The sequence below is a fragment of the Triticum dicoccoides genome, chromosome 5B, assembly GCF_002162155.2.
Source record: "Triticum dicoccoides isolate Atlit2015 ecotype Zavitan chromosome 5B, WEW_v2.0, whole genome shotgun sequence".
Taxonomy (NCBI): Eukaryota; Viridiplantae; Streptophyta; class Magnoliopsida; order Poales; family Poaceae; genus Triticum; species Triticum dicoccoides.
In genome coordinates, this window is record NC_041389.1 from 452747490 (window position 1) to 452764618 (window position 17129).

At 52.4% G+C, this 17129-nt stretch overlaps 2 protein-coding genes across 2 annotated transcripts; one reads left to right on the forward strand and one right to left on the reverse strand.

Moving 5' to 3' along the window:
- Positions 1–8390: 8390 nt before the first annotated feature.
- LOC119305725 lies at positions 8391–9385 on the reverse strand. The gene is made up of 2 exons (XM_037582169.1): positions 8683–9385; positions 8391–8572 (listed from the first exon to the last, which is right to left on the reverse strand). The coding sequence occupies exons 1-2, from the start codon at positions 9364–9366 to the stop codon at positions 8516–8518; spliced, it is 741 nt and encodes a 246-aa protein (XP_037438066.1). The 5' UTR covers positions 9367–9385; the 3' UTR covers positions 8391–8515.
- A 3101-nt stretch (positions 9386–12486) lies between these two features.
- Positions 12487–16490, forward strand: LOC119309711. Its single transcript, XM_037585658.1, has 3 exons — positions 12487–12982; positions 14067–14265; positions 15146–16490. The coding sequence occupies exons 1-3, from the start codon at positions 12487–12489 to the stop codon at positions 16092–16094; spliced, it is 1644 nt and encodes a 547-aa protein (XP_037441555.1). The 3' UTR covers positions 16095–16490.
- Positions 16491–17129: the final 639 nt, after the last annotated feature.

Sequence of the window (17129 nt, forward strand, 5' to 3'; positions counted from 1 at the left end):
TTTCATTATGTGCCAATAAATAAATGCTCTTATTTTGGACGGGTTTTAATATACACGATAATATACAACAATGAGACATTAATATACACTTTGGAACAAGAAGAAAAAGTAAATGTAATGCTTTGAAACATGACAAATTCTGAAAATGGTCAAAAAAACGAAGCATGAATCTCAAAGCAACCATAGAGGATGGATCCATGCACGATAGAATTGCTTTTCTCCCCCATCTACTATCGATCATCTTCTTCCCGACCTGTCAATCCATCTCGGACCTATAGGCCTAACCACTGGCCATCGTCAACCACGGGACCTCAGTCCTCCCGCAACCTCTGGACCGAGCTATCATGACACACTTTCGCATCCAACGCAGTCCCACAATGTTTCGACGACGCGTCCAACTGTCCATTTTCCCGCAAACCAGAAACAAATTGGGGTGGGGGCTTTGCGAGAGTCCAGACCATGGCCACGTAGGACTCCGAGAACCTGAGCCCACTCAAATCTCCCTCCCAGTCCACTTTTTTTCCACTCTGCCCCTGCTCCCCCTTGCTTTCATCTGCATCCTCCGTCGTTGTACCTCTCTAACCGCTGCCCAGGCATCCTGGAACATCTGCAGCCCCCACCCACGCGCCTGCCCACAGTCCACCAGAATCCCTCCACAGCCAGGTACCATTCGCCCCCCTCCCGACGACATCCATGGCAGACACCACCCCCCCGTAGGTCTTTCGTCAAATGTTCATTGAGCTTTTTTGTAGAACTTCTTGTTGTTTTCCGGGGTAAGCATGATGGCGGGGTAATCGGTGATTGAGGATGAGTTGTTGTGCGATGCGTGGTTTGTTGTATTTGTGGACTTTATAGGCATGAACAAGGGCTCGGCCTTTTGGCAAAACGTGCAAGCTTCGTTTCATGAGAAAAAAATACTCTGCGCCCTACGACATGCACGTCATCCATGAATGTAATGCAAAGTCACTAATGTTTTGGTGGTACACCATCTCCAATGTTGTCATGAAGTTTTGCGATGTGATTGCACGAGTGGAGACAATGTGACCACCGGGCTCGTCAACCCATAAGTTTTGCTTTCTTGTTGTTCTAAATGTTGGTCAATTTTATTGATTCACTCAATTTTGCAACTAGATAATCATCGGGTTGTATAGCCCGGACTCGTTGCCGCCCTGTACTACAAGGCTGAAGGCAAGCTATTTACGCTCATACTTGTGAGGTGAAGCTCAAGAGGAACTATGGGTGGAATGACATGTGTCGGTTTTGACTCTAGTACCGTTGAATTCAAAATCTATGAATTCTTGTTGAACATCCTGAACTATTGTTATACTGAGGACATTTGCATGTTTTTTTGGATGAACTCTGCTATATTTTATAATTATTTTGAGTGTCACGAAATTAGAAGAAAAAAATACAGATAATTAGGGGCATGGTTAGATGACCGGCTCCCGCATCAGTGTCCACGGGCCAATCAATTTTCCCAACAATGTAAGTTGCAATGTTATAGTGAAGACCTCCAAACAATTTTTCGACACTACAACATTGATATACTCGCATGAGAAGTATTTGCCGCTTTACATTTACACTCATCAAACACCCTAAAATAGCCGCAAAAGAAAACAAACCCGAAAACCAACTAATAAAGAAAAACAGAAAACAAAAGTAAAAACACACACATATTACGAATCTTAAACTACCAAATACATATATCCCAAATATATCTGCCTCTCATGGCCACCCCCCTGGCAGATCTGGGCGTCCCCGTGCCCTGTGCTGGCGTGATTCCAGCCCAGCCGGATCCCCGACATCCCCTCCCCCTGCCTCCTACGCCCGGATGCTGCCCCTCCCCCCCTTCGCCGCCCTCCCCTCCCGCCGCCCGTGCATGACCCCGCTCCGAGATCCACCGCGTTTCTCCGGTGGATGAGCCTGTGATCCCGCACACTGAGGCCGGTGAGAAGGCCGGGGGAGGGGATGTCGGCTGGACGATGGTGCGTGGCCGGGACCGTCGTCCCCGCCCGCGACCGCCGCGGCGTGCCCGCGCTCACCCGCGCAGGGCCCCGGCCTCTCCGCGTTCTCCGCGTGCTCCGGAGTGCCCGAGATGCCTCAGCCCCAGCCCGGACCATCTGCGGTCTGAGTGCCGCCGGGATGTTCGTTGCCGTTGCTGTCGTCACTACAGCCACATCGCTCGCCTTTGCACTGCTCCTCGCTCTCCTCCGCTGTCCGGCTCCCCGCCGCCCAAGCGCCATCGGCCCTGCTCCCCTGGGTCATCGGCGGCGAGCGTCGTCGGGCCGAATGCCCCCGCGCATCTCGTCGCCCGCTCTGCTTCGCCCACCCCCGCAGCCTCAGCAGGCAGATCCCCTCCCCCCTCCGAGGCCGGTGATGCCCTGTCCCCCACCCCCTCGGCGTGTGTTCCCTCTTTGCCCTCGGCGCCGCTCCGAGCGTCACGTTCGGCATCCCCCATGTCCGGCCACCCCTCTCTGCGCCCGGCGTCCGCGGTGTGCTACCTCCCCTGGAGCGTAGAGATGGATGAGGTTGAGCTCGCTCTGCAGTCCGCCCTTGTGGCCACTGTTGCGGGCAACCGCAGCGGCGTCTCCGTCGACGAGGTCACGGCGGCCCTCTGCGCGTCCTTTGATTTCCGACGTGGTGACTTCTCCGTCCACCCCCACTTCCCCGGTGACTTTCTCATCCGGTTTCGTTCCAAATATGACCGCGCCCGGGCCGCGGCCGGCAGCCTCCGCGCCCCGCGTTTCCGTCTCCTTTTTAGCCCGTGGTGCCACCTGACAGGCAGTGAGCCGGTGACCGCGCGCTTCCGTGTGCGCATTTCGATCCGCAGCATTCCGGATCATGCCTGGTCACGCTCCTCCGCCGAATTTCTGCTCACTCCCTTCTGTCTCATCGAGGATCTGGCTCCAGAGACGAGCTCAGGCCGTGATCTTTTGGTGTTTCACCTGTTCGCCTGGACGGCCAACCCGGATTGCATCCCGCGCTTTTCCGAGCTGCTCTTGCCGGCGCGCGATGGTGTAGACCACCGTGCCGATCCTGACCGTGTCTCTTACTTCGGCAGGCCGCTCATCCGCTACCCTGTCTCCATCCACGTTGAGGAGACGGAAGATTACCGCTTTCCCTCCCCGATGTTGCCGCGTCTGGATCCTGACGGTGGTGATAACCCCGCCCGCGACTCCCCTCCGGTCCCTGGCCCGTGGCCGCGTCGCCATGAGCATCCCTCCCGGCGCACTGGCGATGCTGCTCCCCGACGTCGACGGCGCTCCGGCTCCGGTGGCGGCGTTGGCTCCGGCCACCGCACGCTTCCCTTTCGGGGTTGGCAGGGCGTGCTGGGCCCGCACCCTGACGCCTCACCGCCTACCCCGCGGGTCCCGCCTGCCCTTCGCCTGACGTGGCTCGCGGCGCCTTTTGACCAAGCAATGAACGAACATGGGCCTTCTTCCTTGCCGCCCGTTCAAATTTTGGAGCTGGCCACGCGCCCTGCGTCCCCGCCACGCGTTCCCCCAATTCCGCATGCAACACGCGAAATCCCCGTGTCTCCGGAACCTTCCCAGGCTGTTGCAACGGCCAATCTGGCCCGGTTGTCTGATGCGCCTCCCGAGGATCCCGAGGCGACCCCACCTGCCTCACCTCTGGTGGTGGATGTGACCCCCCCCAACCCCTGCGTCGGACCGCCCTATTGACCCTGTCCCTGGGGCCGCCCCGTGCTCGCCTGGGGCCTCGTCCCCTCCCCGCACGGTCCGCGAGGAAGATCCCCTCCCTGTCACCCCTGCTACGGATCCCCAGGCCACTTTAGCAGACACTCCTTGTCGGCTTGTGGCGGATCCTGCGCCCATGCATGCTGATCCGCTCGTGGCTGTGGCTCAGGATAGGCCACATCCCCCCTCCCCATGCACTACCATGCAACGTGCGGATGGCCACGTCGCCCCTCTACCTGGCTTCCTGGACTCGATCAGCTCGGCGGTGCAGCCCGTTCTGCCCACCCCTTCACGTTGAGGACGATGCGCGGTGCCTCCCAACTTCACCCCGTGCCGAAGCATACGGATCGCGAAGTCCGATCGTGGCCTTGACTCGGAAACTAAGGCTAAGCGTGTCTTGCTCCTTCGCTTAGGACTTCTGAAGGACGACGAGCTAGTCTCAGATGCCATCTTGGATCGCTACTACAAACTCTTCGAGCGCCCTCTCGCGATCGAGGTGGTCTGCGCCTTTGCCGACTTCTATGGATGGCGACTACCTCAGGCCGTCATTGATGGATTGGCTCCCCCCAACCAGTCGTGCCAACTCTCGGCATGATTGTGCTCTCCTATCCGGACTCCCGTGTAACAATGTTGTTTCTATGGATGTAAACCTCAAGATCATGTTTTGGAACGTCTGCAAACTCAATAGCCGGGCCAAACATTCTGCGGTTCGCACTGTGATCTCCTCCGCGTCCCCTTCCATCGTGTGCCTACAAGAGACCAAGCTCTCGATGGTTTCGCCGATCCTCATCCCCGAGACCCTTGGAGGCTCCTTTGATGGCTTCTTCTTCCTCCCAGTGATTGCTACCCGGGGCGGAATAATTCTTGCCTGGCAAAGTTGCCATATTTCTCTCTCCAACCCCATGATTGGCGACCACCACGTATCTGCGGTGGCTTCTTCGCCCTCGGGCGGGTAGCACTGGTGGGTCACTGGCGTTTACGGTCCCCAGGGAGATGACGCGAAACTGGCCTTCCTCTCTGAGCTCCATGACCTTCGCTCTAGCATCTCCGGGCCCTGGATCATTGGCGGCGATTTTAATATGATCACCTCGCTGGATGATAAGAACAATGATCGTGTCTCCCGCAGAACGATGAACCGGTTTCGTCGTTTCATCTCCGACCATGGGCTCTATGATATCTACATGCATGGCAGGCGCTACACATGGTCCAACGAGCAAGCGAACCCTACCCTTGTTCGCAATGACCGTGTTCTCTGCACCCCCTCTTGGGAATCTTCACACCCCCATTGCCTCTTGAGATGCCTCTCTTCTGCGGCCTCTGACCACTGCCCTTTGCTTATAGATTGTGCCGTCCGCTCTGCCGGAGGCAGGCGTTTCCACTTCCAAAGGTATTGGCCTGGTTTGGATGGTTTTCAGCACACCGTGGAGCAAGCCTGGGCTTCGGTCGCCCCTGACCCGGACCCCTTCCAATGCTTCTTCGCGCGTCTCAAAGCTACGGCGCGTGGTCTTCAAAGGCGGAGCTCGCGGGCTTCCAATAACCTCTACACCCAGCTTGGTGTGGCCCGTGAACTCATTGCGCGTTTTGACGCCGCCCAAGACTTGCGCCCCTTGTCTCCCGCCGAGGCTTGGCTTCGACGCGAGCTCAAACGCAAATACCTCGGCCTCGTGTCCCTACATCGCTCCATTGTGCGTCAGCGTCTGCGTCTGCGCTGGCTCAAAGAAGGGGAGGCGTCCTCGGCCTTCTCCAAGATCCACGCTTCACACCGTGCAAAGAAGAACACGATCATCGACCTCGCCGTCAATGGGACGCGGGTTTCTGGTGAGGTCGACCTTGCGCGCGCCGCGTTCAATCACTTCTCCGCCATCCTCGGATCTCAAGAAGGACGCACTGTCATGCTTAATCTGCAGGCCATCGGCCACCCTTCCTTTCTTCTGAGTGATCTCGAGGCTCCCTTCACCTCCGATGAAATTTGGGAAGCGATCAAAAAGCTCCCTTCGGGCAAGGCGCCAGGCCCGGATGGATTCACCGCTGAATTTCTTCGCTCTTGCTGGGATATCATCAAGCACGACCTGTGCGCGGTCTTCGACAAGCTCTACTCTCTCAACGGTCAGGCGTTCCAAAGATTGAACGAGGCCCTGATCACTCTGATCCCCAAGAAGCCCGATGCTGCCAGGTTGTTCGATTACCGCCCTATCAGTCTTATTCACATCGTGGCCAAGTTATTTGCCAAGGTTCTTTCCTTGCGGCTGGCTCCTAGACTTGGTGAAATGGTCTCCTCCAACCAAAGCGCCTTCATTGCGGGACGGAGTGTTCATGACAACTTCCTCCTTGTCCAGCAAACAGCGCGGCAACTCCATCGACTCCGGCTCCCCCGAGTCCTCCTCAAGCTGGATATCGCCCGCGCCTTCGACTCCGTTTCATGGCCGTTTCTTCTTCAGATCCTTCAGCACCTTGGCTTCGGCCCACGTTGGTGTGAGTGGATTTCCATCCTCATATCCACGGCCTCTACTCGAGTGATGATTAATGGTGTGCCCGCCCCCCCCCCATTGTCCACTGCCAAGGCCTTCGACAAGGCGACCCCGTTTTCCCTATGCTCTTCGTCCTTGTAATCGATGCCCTCAACTCGCTCTTGCAGCATGCGGTGGCCTCGGGCATCATTTGGCGCCTCACTGACAGGATGGCTGCATCGAGTATTTCTCTCTTTGCGGACGATGTGGTCATTTTCTGCCACCCAGATCCTTCTGAGCTGGCTACTGTTAGTTCACTCCTGGACTTCTTCGGGGCGGTGTCCGGGCTGCGCACCAATTTCGCCAAATGCGCGGCGGCTCCAATTCAATGCACCACGGATGTCTCCCAGACCGTGGGCTCCTCCCTGTCCTGCCCGGTGGTGGCCTTCCCCATCCAGTACCTTGGCCTCCCCCTCTCCCTCCGCAAGGCACCAATCACCAGCTTGTTACCCCTCATTGACAAGCTGCTGCTGGCCACCTGGAAAGTTGCCCTCCTCTCGCGCAGCGAACGGCTTGCCCTGGTCCGGCAAGTCCTCACGGCCATGCCAGTCCATGTCCTGCTGGCCATGTCTCTGTATCCACCAATCCTCAAGAAAGCAAATAGGATCATCCGAGACTTCCTTTGGCATGGGCGAAAAGATGCCCGCTCTGGCTCCTGCCTTGTTAGTTGGGCACGCGTTTGCCGTCCGATCGAACTCGGTGGGCTTGGAATTCGCGATCTACACCGCACCGGCATCTCCCTTCTTGTGCGCTGGCTTTGGCTCCATGCATCTGACCCTTCTCGGCCGTGGTCTCATCTTCAGCCGCCCTCGGATCCGGAGGCCCTCCGGTTCTTCCGCGCTTCGACGACTTGGGCCCTAGGCAACGGCCTCACTTGCCGCTTCTGGACTGACAAATGGCTCCAGGGACACTCTATCTCTGAGCTCGCCCCAAGCCTCACTGCCCTGGTTCCGAGCCGACGCCGTCGCTCGCGCACTGTTGCCTCGGGCCTTCAGGATCACTCGTGGATCAGCGACATTCATGGTCACCTCAGCCCGGCTGCCGCCCTTGAGTACTTTGACCTATGGCGCCAACTGCAGACCATCGTCCTCTCCCAGGAGCCTGATACTATCTCCTGGCGCTGGACGGAGAGTGGTATTTACTCCGCATCCTCCTGTTATAACGCCTTGTTCACTGGCTCCACTTTCTCCAATCACTGGCGGCTCATCTGGAAATCAGCGGCCCCTCTCTCCGTCAAGTTCTTCCTCTACCTTGCCTCGGCTTGCACGACGTGGTCTTCAGCATGAGCCCACTTGCGTCCTATGCTCCCAGCATGATGAGACCCTTCACCACCTCCTAGTTGGGTGTGTCTTCTCCCGCATAGTTTGGCACGGCATTCTCTCCTGGTGCTGCCCGGCGATCCCCGTGTCGGATGGCTCCACCGACTTCCTGAGCTGGCTCAGCAGCGCTACTGATGCCGTTTCACCGGAGAACCGTCCTGGGCTCTCCACTATCGCCGCCCTTACGGCATGGTCCATCTGGTGCCATCGCAATGCGGCCATTTTCGACAAGATTGCGCCCTCCTCCGCCTCCCTCCTGACGTTGATCATGGACGATGCCCGCTCCTGGTCCCTCGCAGGAGTCAAAGGACTCAGCAACATCATCCCTGCAACGTAGCCTAGGTTGTCTGGGCTGAGCAACCCATATCATGCTCCCTCTGTATCGTGGGCATGCCATTTTGTGTACGTGACCATGATGCCACTCTGTATGTTCTAACCCCTTCTATCAATGCAATGATACACTCTTAGTAGCGTATTCGAGAAAATAAATAAAGAGAGACAGGGGAAGGCTGGGTCGCACATGTAATGGGTTCAACCCACTAAGGAATCGACTGACCCAAAATATATGGTCGGTCAAGAAAAAACAGCCCAAAGCGGTGCATAGACCAGCCCAGAGAAAAATATTAGCACGAATCTGAAGTAGAATTCAACACTCTAAAAATTGACTGAGCCAAAAGTAATTTTCAGGCGACTTGCTAATAGCTAAAGTGTGTTATTTTCTATAGTTATTTTGAGTGTTGCGAAATTAGAAGGAAAAATATGCGGACAATTAGGGGGCATTGTTAGATGGCCCATCAGGACCCGCGCCCTCTCATCAATTTTTCCAACAATGTAAGTTGCAATGTTACGGTGAAGACCTCCAAACAATCTTTCGACACTAGAACATTGATATATTCGCATGAGAAGTATTTGCCGCTTTACGACAGAGCATTCGACACAGAAGCATTCGTTCAGCTTCTCTGTCAATGAATCGCAACTAGCTGCTGCTAGCCTATAGGAGGTCCCTGAGAGTTGTGGTGGAAGATGTTCTGGCAGTCTTCTTCTTCCCCTGGAGAAAAACAGGTCAAAAGCGTACATTAATCTGAACTCCGGCATTGCTCATGAAGAAACTAACTACTCCTGTCGAGCTAAGCTTACTCTGCCTGGCTGCCTGCGTACCTGGCGGTGGTTTCTTCTGCCCGGGGTGCCGACCGGGATGGGCCGGCCGTGCTCGTCGTACAGCACGAGCCCGCTGAATCGCGGCAGCTCGCACCGCATCCCCATCAGTATCCTCCTCTGCCACACCGGCCGGCCCGGCGTCATGGCCGCCGAGGCCGGCGTGCTCGGTGCCGCCGGTGCCCCGCTCATGGGTGTCATGGCCGGCGAGGGCAGCGTCGGCGTCACCGGGGCCGTTGGTGGCGTCCTACGCGTCCGTGGCGGGGACCCTCCGTCCGCGGCCGTCATCTTGCGCGTATACAACGGTGCGTCCGGCGCGACCCCGAGCCCTGGCGGGGCACCTCGGCCCGCCGCCGTCGTCTCACGCGTGCGCAACGCTGCGTCCGGCTCGACCCCGACGGTTCCGGTGCCGGCGCAAGGCAGCCGGGGCATCCGAGCGCGGGTGATCATGCAGTCCAGCGCGTTGGTGCCTTGTCGCCAGCACCCCCCGTGTCCTCCTCCACACTCCTCCCTGCCATGTCTCCGGAGCTGTGTTCGACCGGAGTCCTGCACCCGGACCACCAGCGCATCTGGGTTCGACGGCCGGCGGTCGCCTCTGACGACGAACAGCGCCTTCGCCGTGCCGCGCCTCGGCTCGGGGTACCGCCTTTCCGTCCTCCGCTGCAGCATCGACGCGCAGAGCCCCATGGCCTCGGGTAGCTTTGGGTGAGTAGTTCAGATCGATCAGGATGTGCTTGTGTGATACTGCTCCTGCTAATCTGCATTGGTTTCTTTATCATGGGTGGCGAGCAAGCTTAGAGCGCGATGGAGTGAGCTGGGTTGGGAAGTAAAAGGAAGGAAGGTTTAACAATCTTCTTTTTTCTTCCTTGCATGGGAGTGATATCTCCTACGCGATGCTAAAGAATAATCGTGGGTTTCCGTCGATAGAATTGCTTCGTGGACGGGGGTAAGACAAGAATTGCTTGTTGCTTGTGAAATAAGTGATCTATGTTTAGCGTGGTCGGCCGGGTTTTTTTTTTCGCGGTGGCTGTCCATTAACTCCGATCAAGGGATTCTCAAGATATAGGTTCGGAGCCACAAGCAACAGGTTCACAATGCATTTGGCTTGGCATTGACGTACTACTAAAGTATGTTTCATTAGTTATTTATATATCTGAACTGTCATGCTAATGAAATGTGTCAAAAGGAAAACTTGCATGATGACGAGATGGAATTTAAAATTGCTAGCTATGCATCAACAGGTATGTACAAGCTTGAAACAAATGTTCCACTCAAAAAGGAAGAGCTTAAAACAAAGGTACATACAAACTTGAAACAAGTCACCATGTTCGTGGCGTCGTCTCCGGGTTCAGAAGACCCATCATGAAGATGGTAAGTGGAACATTGTCGTCCTTGTTGTGGAAAAAGTCTCACTTAGTCATAGATGGTATATTCATATCTTGTAATGGGCTCGATGCTTTGTATCAACTTTAATAATAAAAAATGATTGTGCACATTGATGTGTAGATCGGGGTTTCAATCTCCTTTCTAGGAAAGAAAGTTCATATTGGTGTCGTTATGGCAACAGTTTTTTTGTTTCTGTACATTAATATATACAATTCTTAAAATACTTGGTTGTATTTCTAGTGCTATATAATTGGTGCCCAGTAAACACTACTTTCTATGTTTGACAATGTTCCTGTCAATTATGAGGTTGAAATGCTTATGTGGGTGAGTGCTCATGCGTGTATAACTGTATATTAGCGTCTACATTAAAAAAATAACCAATTACTTGAGAGAGTAAGGATGCCAATATTATCCATGGGCCTAGGTACCCACAGATATCCAGCCCGTTGGGCAAAGGTTTCATGAGTGGACGTTTTGCACATGGATCTTTGTTACTCATGCAGGTCCATATCCTTTTCTATTTTATCTTAAAACAAAGGTTTCATGAGTATGAGTATGGACCACATTTGTGGCCCATGGATATTTCATGTGCGGCCTATGAAAGGACTTGTGGGTATCAGTATGTATCTGCTTTAACTCTACCCGTTCAAACCCATTCCATTACCATCCATACGGGCGAATGGGAAAATTTTACACACAATTGCATTCATGTTTCGTGCCAGTCAAAATTGGTACCAATCCAGACAACAGTCAAAAATCATGGGCATAATCAGCAGACCAATTTTGTTTGTCACACACACTCGCTTGCAATCTTGCTACATAATTAACAACCATCTTCTATCCAGATTTATGCGAAAGGAAAGCTGGATTGGAGAATTGATGGCGTGAAAGTGCTTAGAACGTCTACAATCAGACCTCTCACCCCCCTGCTCGCCCCCTAAATGTCGGGGCAGACAACCTACACACCACCTCGGGCCAAATTTAGCCACCCAATTGGACCCCTCAAATGCAACCCAAACATCAGGATTGTCCTCCGCCCCTTGTATCCAGCTCATATGTGGGGCGAATATGGGCAAGTCCGAACGGGTCCAAACTTGGCGGCCACGTAGGATCCGACCCATCTGACCCCACTAAAACCCCAACACAAAATCCTAGCCACTAGGACGCGATAGCACAGCCTCGCAGCACCGGTGGCCGCCTCCTTGCAACATGGCGTCGCCGCTGGAGGAACATCGTCATAGTATGATGGCTTCATCTCATGCAGCATGATGTCGCTGCACTAGCCGCCACTCCTCGGAGCCCCTTCACATGGCCATGGTCTCCCTTGCTGGATATGTGTGTCCTCTTGCAGCAACTCAGACCCCCCGAGATGCACATTGTCTCCAGCGAGGAGGAGAAAGCACATTGCCGTGTCGAGGGGAGGGATAGGGTTTACAGGGATTAGTTTGCCAAGGCCAATCCACACCTCATCCAGGCGGAGCTTCGATTCTTTGTTGAGAAGGACAAGGCGAAGCGGAATGAGGAGGAAGAGCAGATGTATCACAGAATCTCCAATGATGTCGACGCGATGTTCGACGGGCTCGAGAAGGAAGCATATTACGTACTCGAGGACGAGGAGGACGTGAGGCCGGCAACGACCACATGGTAGGACCCTCTGACAGACCGCCAGGGGTGATGAACCTCGACGACGAGGAACTCATAGAGTTCTGTGGACGTCATGATTTTTTACATCATAAATTCTTTTTATCACCTGTTAGGGATGCTCTAGGTTACCCGCAAAAAAAGAAAAATATGCTCTAGGTTGCCTATGTTCTGTACCGTTGTTTGTTAATTACTTACCTCGTTTGCTTGCATCAAGCCTAGAAACCATACGCGACAACGATGCATATGCCAATAATTTCGTTCTCTTCCTAGAAAAAAATAATATATTCCCAACTCCGGCGTCGCTCCCCTACCCCTGCCACGGCCTCCGCGTGGTGGCGCTGCCGTAGCCCGCGTCCAATCAGGCTCCAGCGATGGCAGTGAAGGCTGGTGTGCGACGCGACTCGACTCTCTCTCTCTCAAGAAGCCACCGAGAAACGTTGTAGCGAGTCTCAGGCCTGTATAAGCAATTCAAATTTCAAAACCCGTCAACACAGAGTCCACAAGGCTGGTATCCGCGCAAAATCCGGCAACCTTTCGTCGAGCCCCCAGCTCACCGCCATGCGGGCCCCACGCCCCCCGGGCCCGCCACCAGCCCCAAGAGGTTAACCCCCCTCGCCCTTCGGCTCGTTCCCTCGCCGGAGCGGTCTGATTGCAACTTCGGGTTCGGAGGCCAGGTGGACCCGAGTCCACGCGCTTTACTCTCTTCTCCTCGCACGAGCGCAAGCGCACAGCGACCGCACTGCTCTCGCCGCTGTGGGAGAGAGAGAGAGAGGGAGAATGCGGCGGCCACGGCGAGCGGGGAAGCTCGGGGGCGGCGGCGGGTGCGGGGGCAAGGCGGCGGCGGGGGCGGAGGCTCCGGCGGGACTCGAGGACGCCGAAGGGGGCACCGTGATCGCCGTCGGCGGGGAGGGCGAGGCGGCGGTGCTAGGGCTTCCGGCGGCCGGAGAAGGCGGCGGGCAGAAGGCGCCACTGGGGGTGAAGGTCGCGGCGGCCGTGAAGAGCGCAGAGGGGGCGCCGGTGATCGCCGTCGCCGGGGAGGGCGAGGCGCCCGTGCAAGGGGATCCGGCGGGCCCCGGCGCTGATCGGGAGGCCGATGCGCTGGCGGCGAAAGGTGTGGCGGAGAAGGATGACGAGGGGGTGAGGTGGCTCAAGCACTACTCGTCGATGCACAGCATACTCGTCGTCGGGGACGGGGATTTCTCCTTCTCGCTGGCGCTCGCCACCGCGTTCGGCTCCGGCGAGCACATCGTCGCCACGTCCCTCGACCCCTACGGTTCGATCCATTCCATACCCTCTTGCTGCTCCTAATATAGGAGTATAGGACCAGATATGTGTGCTCTGTGTTCTACTACTAGTAGTACTAATTTGGATGATACTGCTACTACATTTTTGGCATTTCGTGCTTTGGACATGGGGAATAAATGGGACCATGGAGATGTAGGGTATATACGAGCATACCATGTGCCTTGGACAATTTGGTATCTTCTACTGGTTAAAAAGGATTTGATGCATTTTACTGGGTTAGGAACTTAGGATCAAGTTATCATAAACTGGCTTCACATTCTGTGACAAAGGTACTAATCCTGCATACTATAAATTGAGCTGGTAGTAATTTTTCTTGAGCTGTATGGAGAAAATAAGGTGCTATAAATATATACATTCAAACATGATTGATTTTGCTAAGGATTGTATGTGATCTCACCGAAACTTAATCATGAAGAAGTTCTAACTCCAACCGTGTGTTGTACTGTTTTTTGTTGCTAGGAATTGTGTGTCATGGAAATATCACATCCATTTGTGTATTGGGAATCACTGTTGCTATTTTGAGTTTTCGTTTTTCTTCATATTGTATCGATTATGAACTGAGCAAGTTAAATGTGTGTACTAAGTTTTGTTGGCTAGTTTGTTTTGCCCTGAGATTCCCTGTTTTGCTTATCAGAGCTGTTTAGAGTAACCTGTTGTTTTGATATGGTTTGCATCTTGTACCCTATCCACACCATTATTTTTCCTTTTTTCACTGTTGTGTCAACGATTACTCAAGTCAATGAACTGTGACAAAATGCCCTTGGAGCAGGAAAATGGAAATGAATGAGTGAGAAATTAACTCAGTGAGCATACTATATTAGGGCATCAGGGTAGCTCAGAAAAATATCTTGATTTCATTCCATGTAACAACCACTCTTGTTTTTTTTCCTTCTAAATATTTCGTATTTAAATCGTATTTTACTTTATATATTTCTTATTTGCTCCACTCCCATACCTACATTAATCTCAGAGAGATATTGTTGTTCTGTGATCATTTTTCGATGAACTTATCTGTTTGGTCTGCATATCTTGTTCGCAATCTTCTCGGGCAGACGCTTTAAAGAGGAAGTATGGCAACGCTGAGGCAAATATAGCAGAGCTGAAAATGTTGGGATCTACAGTTTTGCATGGTGTTGATGCAAAACTGATGAAGCTTTACCCTTCTCTGAAGATGAGACGGTTCGACCGGATCGTCTTTAATTTTCCTCATGCTGGGTTCAACGGAAAAGAGGATAACCCGCTAGTCATCAAGTATGTGCACTAATCTTTGGTTAATTCATGGATTACAAAATTGCTATCTTTTTACATATTGGCTAGTTGCATCATATTTGGCCTTAGTGATTTTCTTTCGTTTAAGTTTGATTTAGTATTCATGGGGCTGCCTCTGTGTATGAGGAGTTTCATTGTTGGTGGTTTCGTTTAGAAAATTTATGCATAGGTACATGTGTCATTGGATGGAATCTATAGGAATTTTTATTTTATTTTAGTTATGGCCAATGAGGACTCTCTCATGTTGCAGTCTCATTGGTTGAAATGCGCTGTTTTTTATGGTTGCAGTAAGAATAGATAGCATTTTAGATATATTGCGCATGCTATAGATATGTATTATCTGTATTCAAGATGACATTTATCTTATCATGAAGGCAGAAATATCTCCATGTACCAAATGCAAGAAAAGTAAACTATAATTTTTGCATTCGATTCCTGAACCTTCACGTAAATCTTATAAGTACATCACTCTGTTTGCTAGTTCTTTTCTCTGTATCTACTACTACCTCCGTACCAAAATATAAGATGTTTTTGTAGATACAAGACGTTTTGTAGGCTACAAAAACGTCTTATATTTTGATACGGAGGTAATAGTACTTAAAAATACAAGGCATTTGAACTGTAACATCAAACTATTTTTGTAACTTGTAAGCAGAAGTTTCTATACATAGGAATTGTGAAGTAAGATTGGTTTGTTTATCCGTAAGGAGCTTAATGTTTGTCTGCTAATGGTAGTTAACTGATGGTTTCTTATTTAGTTTAGTTAACCCAAGAACCTTCTCAAAATCTAATGCTTTAACATACTTTTTGGATAGTTGGTTTCTTAGCTAACTTCTAATTAACATGTTGCTTTGACCTGTAGCTTGCATAAGCAGCTGGTAACTGGATTTTTTGCCAATGCACGACACCTGCTTCGGCCCTTTGGTGAAATCCACCTTAGCCACAAGACAGGATATCCTTACGACGCATGGGATATCGAGCAACTAGCCAGTGAGTCTTGTCTTATTATGTTTGATAAAGATGTTTTCTGCAAAGAGGAGTACCCTGGTTATAACCAAAAGAGAGGAGATGGTGCAAAGTCCGATCAATCTTTTGCTCTAGGTCTTTGCTACACTTTTAAGTTCTGCATCGGTGATGTAAAGAAACTGAAGAAAGCACGTGGAAACATTGTTGGTTCAATCTCATCCCTTGGAGGCAGCAAATTCTATCCTGACATGTTGGCAACTGACACGAGGTCATTTGATCTGCATCCACTTGCTCCAGCATGGCCTCGGCCACACTTTCCTCCAGCCAACAGAGTTGACATGCCAATCATGTTTGATCCTTACCCCTTTGGAGGTCCTCCAATGGAACGTCCAGGTTTGCCACTCAACTTCTATGGCCCAGAGAGAGCTCCTTACTTACATCACCAGCACATGATCCAGCCACTGTGCAGAGGGCCAGCGCCGCATGTTTTGCCCAACCAAGGCAGCTTTCATCCACCAATGGACATGATCCAGCCAATGTGCAGAGGGCCACCGCTGCATGTTTTGCCCAACCAAGGCGGCTTTCGTCCACCAATGGGGAGGCTTGGACATCCGGAGCAGCCTTGGCACCAAGAGAGGCCTCCAGTTGTGCCACCATGGAGAAGCGACGACTACTACTCAGGAGAGTACCAGAGGAGTCTGCAGCGGGAGTATGAGATTGAGAGGCAACTGATGCCTGGAGGAGCCAGCCTGGATTACTCTGCTTTCCTCAAGAATCGCTACAAGGAGTCGGATCAGAGGCGGGGGAGGCTGGAAATGCTGATTCAGTTCTATGGTGGACAGTGAAGGATCGTTTTTGGAGGCTGTGTCTCTGCTACAAGGGTGTCCCTAGAGCAGAGAAACTCTGACCTTCCAAGATGACGATGCAACACTGGTTGGACATGAGGTGTTTTGTACAGTTAGTGCCATTTTGCGTGGCGAACACCGACCACTAGTCCAGAACAGCACAAGTAATGCTGTTTTCTACTACTATCTGCTATGTAGTCTAAATGAATACCCCTGTAGACAGCAAAGCCTCATTTTGCAATGGAGCTGTCTTCAGGGGCTCAAAACCGTCCACGGTTATCTCGGTTTATCGACGGTAAGCTTGAACTTGGGGTATGTAATTGGCATCACTTTTGCTTCAGGTCTTACTTGTAAGACTTTTCTAATCTATTACTGCCCCCTTATATGCAAGAGAAACACTACCTCTGTTCCTAAATACTCCCTCCGTCCCAAAATAAGTGTCTCAACTTTGTACTAAGCTCTCAACTTTGTACTAAGCTCAAGACATTTATTTTAGGACGGAGGGAGTATTTATGAACAGAGGGTGTACTAGTATGACTAGTGTGCTGCTGTCGTTTGAACGTCGGGATTTTGAATGCCCGAGGAACTGCCACTGTTGTCATCATAAACATAGAATTCGACACACAGGAAGTACCAGAGGAGACGAGACGAAGAGCAGACCAGACCGTGAGGTAGAAAACACACTGCAGCGAGGTTGACAATTTTCTGAACTTGTTAGATGGTTGTACTTTGTTTTTTCCCCTCGCATTTGCTATTTCTCAAGTGACGAAATTTAGCTTGCAATCAATCCGTTGATGCCTGTGTGGTGAAGCAGCAGCGTAGCCTCGGGGCTTAGACGGGCTACGTAGGGCTACATATCGTCTCCAGGGTCAACTACCGCAACCCTACGTAGAATTTTGGGGGTGCGGTAACTGACCCCGGAGGCGGACGGGGCCTAGAGGGCCGCCGAGACAGTAGAGAAGGCAACTCGAGCAAGATGAGCCGTGCGAGCCGCGGGTGACAAAGATCAGTGGTTACGCCTACATTGGAGGAAGG

Bases quoted from the DNA above. Each gene is read 5' to 3' on its own strand.
- LOC119305725 (XM_037582169.1), bottom strand. From the start codon at position 9,366: ATGGGGCTCTGCGCGTCGATGCTGCAGCGGAGGACGGAAAGGCGGTAC. The intron at 8,573-8,682 runs GTACGCAGGCAG...GTTTTTCTCCAG, and splicing joins GCAGAAGAAACCACCGCCAG to GGGAAGAAGAAGACTGCCAG.
- LOC119309711 (XM_037585658.1), top strand. From the start codon at position 12,487: ATGCGGCGGCCACGGCGAGCGGGGAAGCTCGGGGGCGGCGGCGGGTGC. The intron at 12,983-14,066 runs GTTCGATCCATT...CTTCTCGGGCAG, and splicing joins CACGTCCCTCGACCCCTACG to ACGCTTTAAAGAGGAAGTAT. The intron at 14,266-15,145 runs GTATGTGCACTA...TTTGACCTGTAG, and splicing joins GATAACCCGCTAGTCATCAA to CTTGCATAAGCAGCTGGTAA.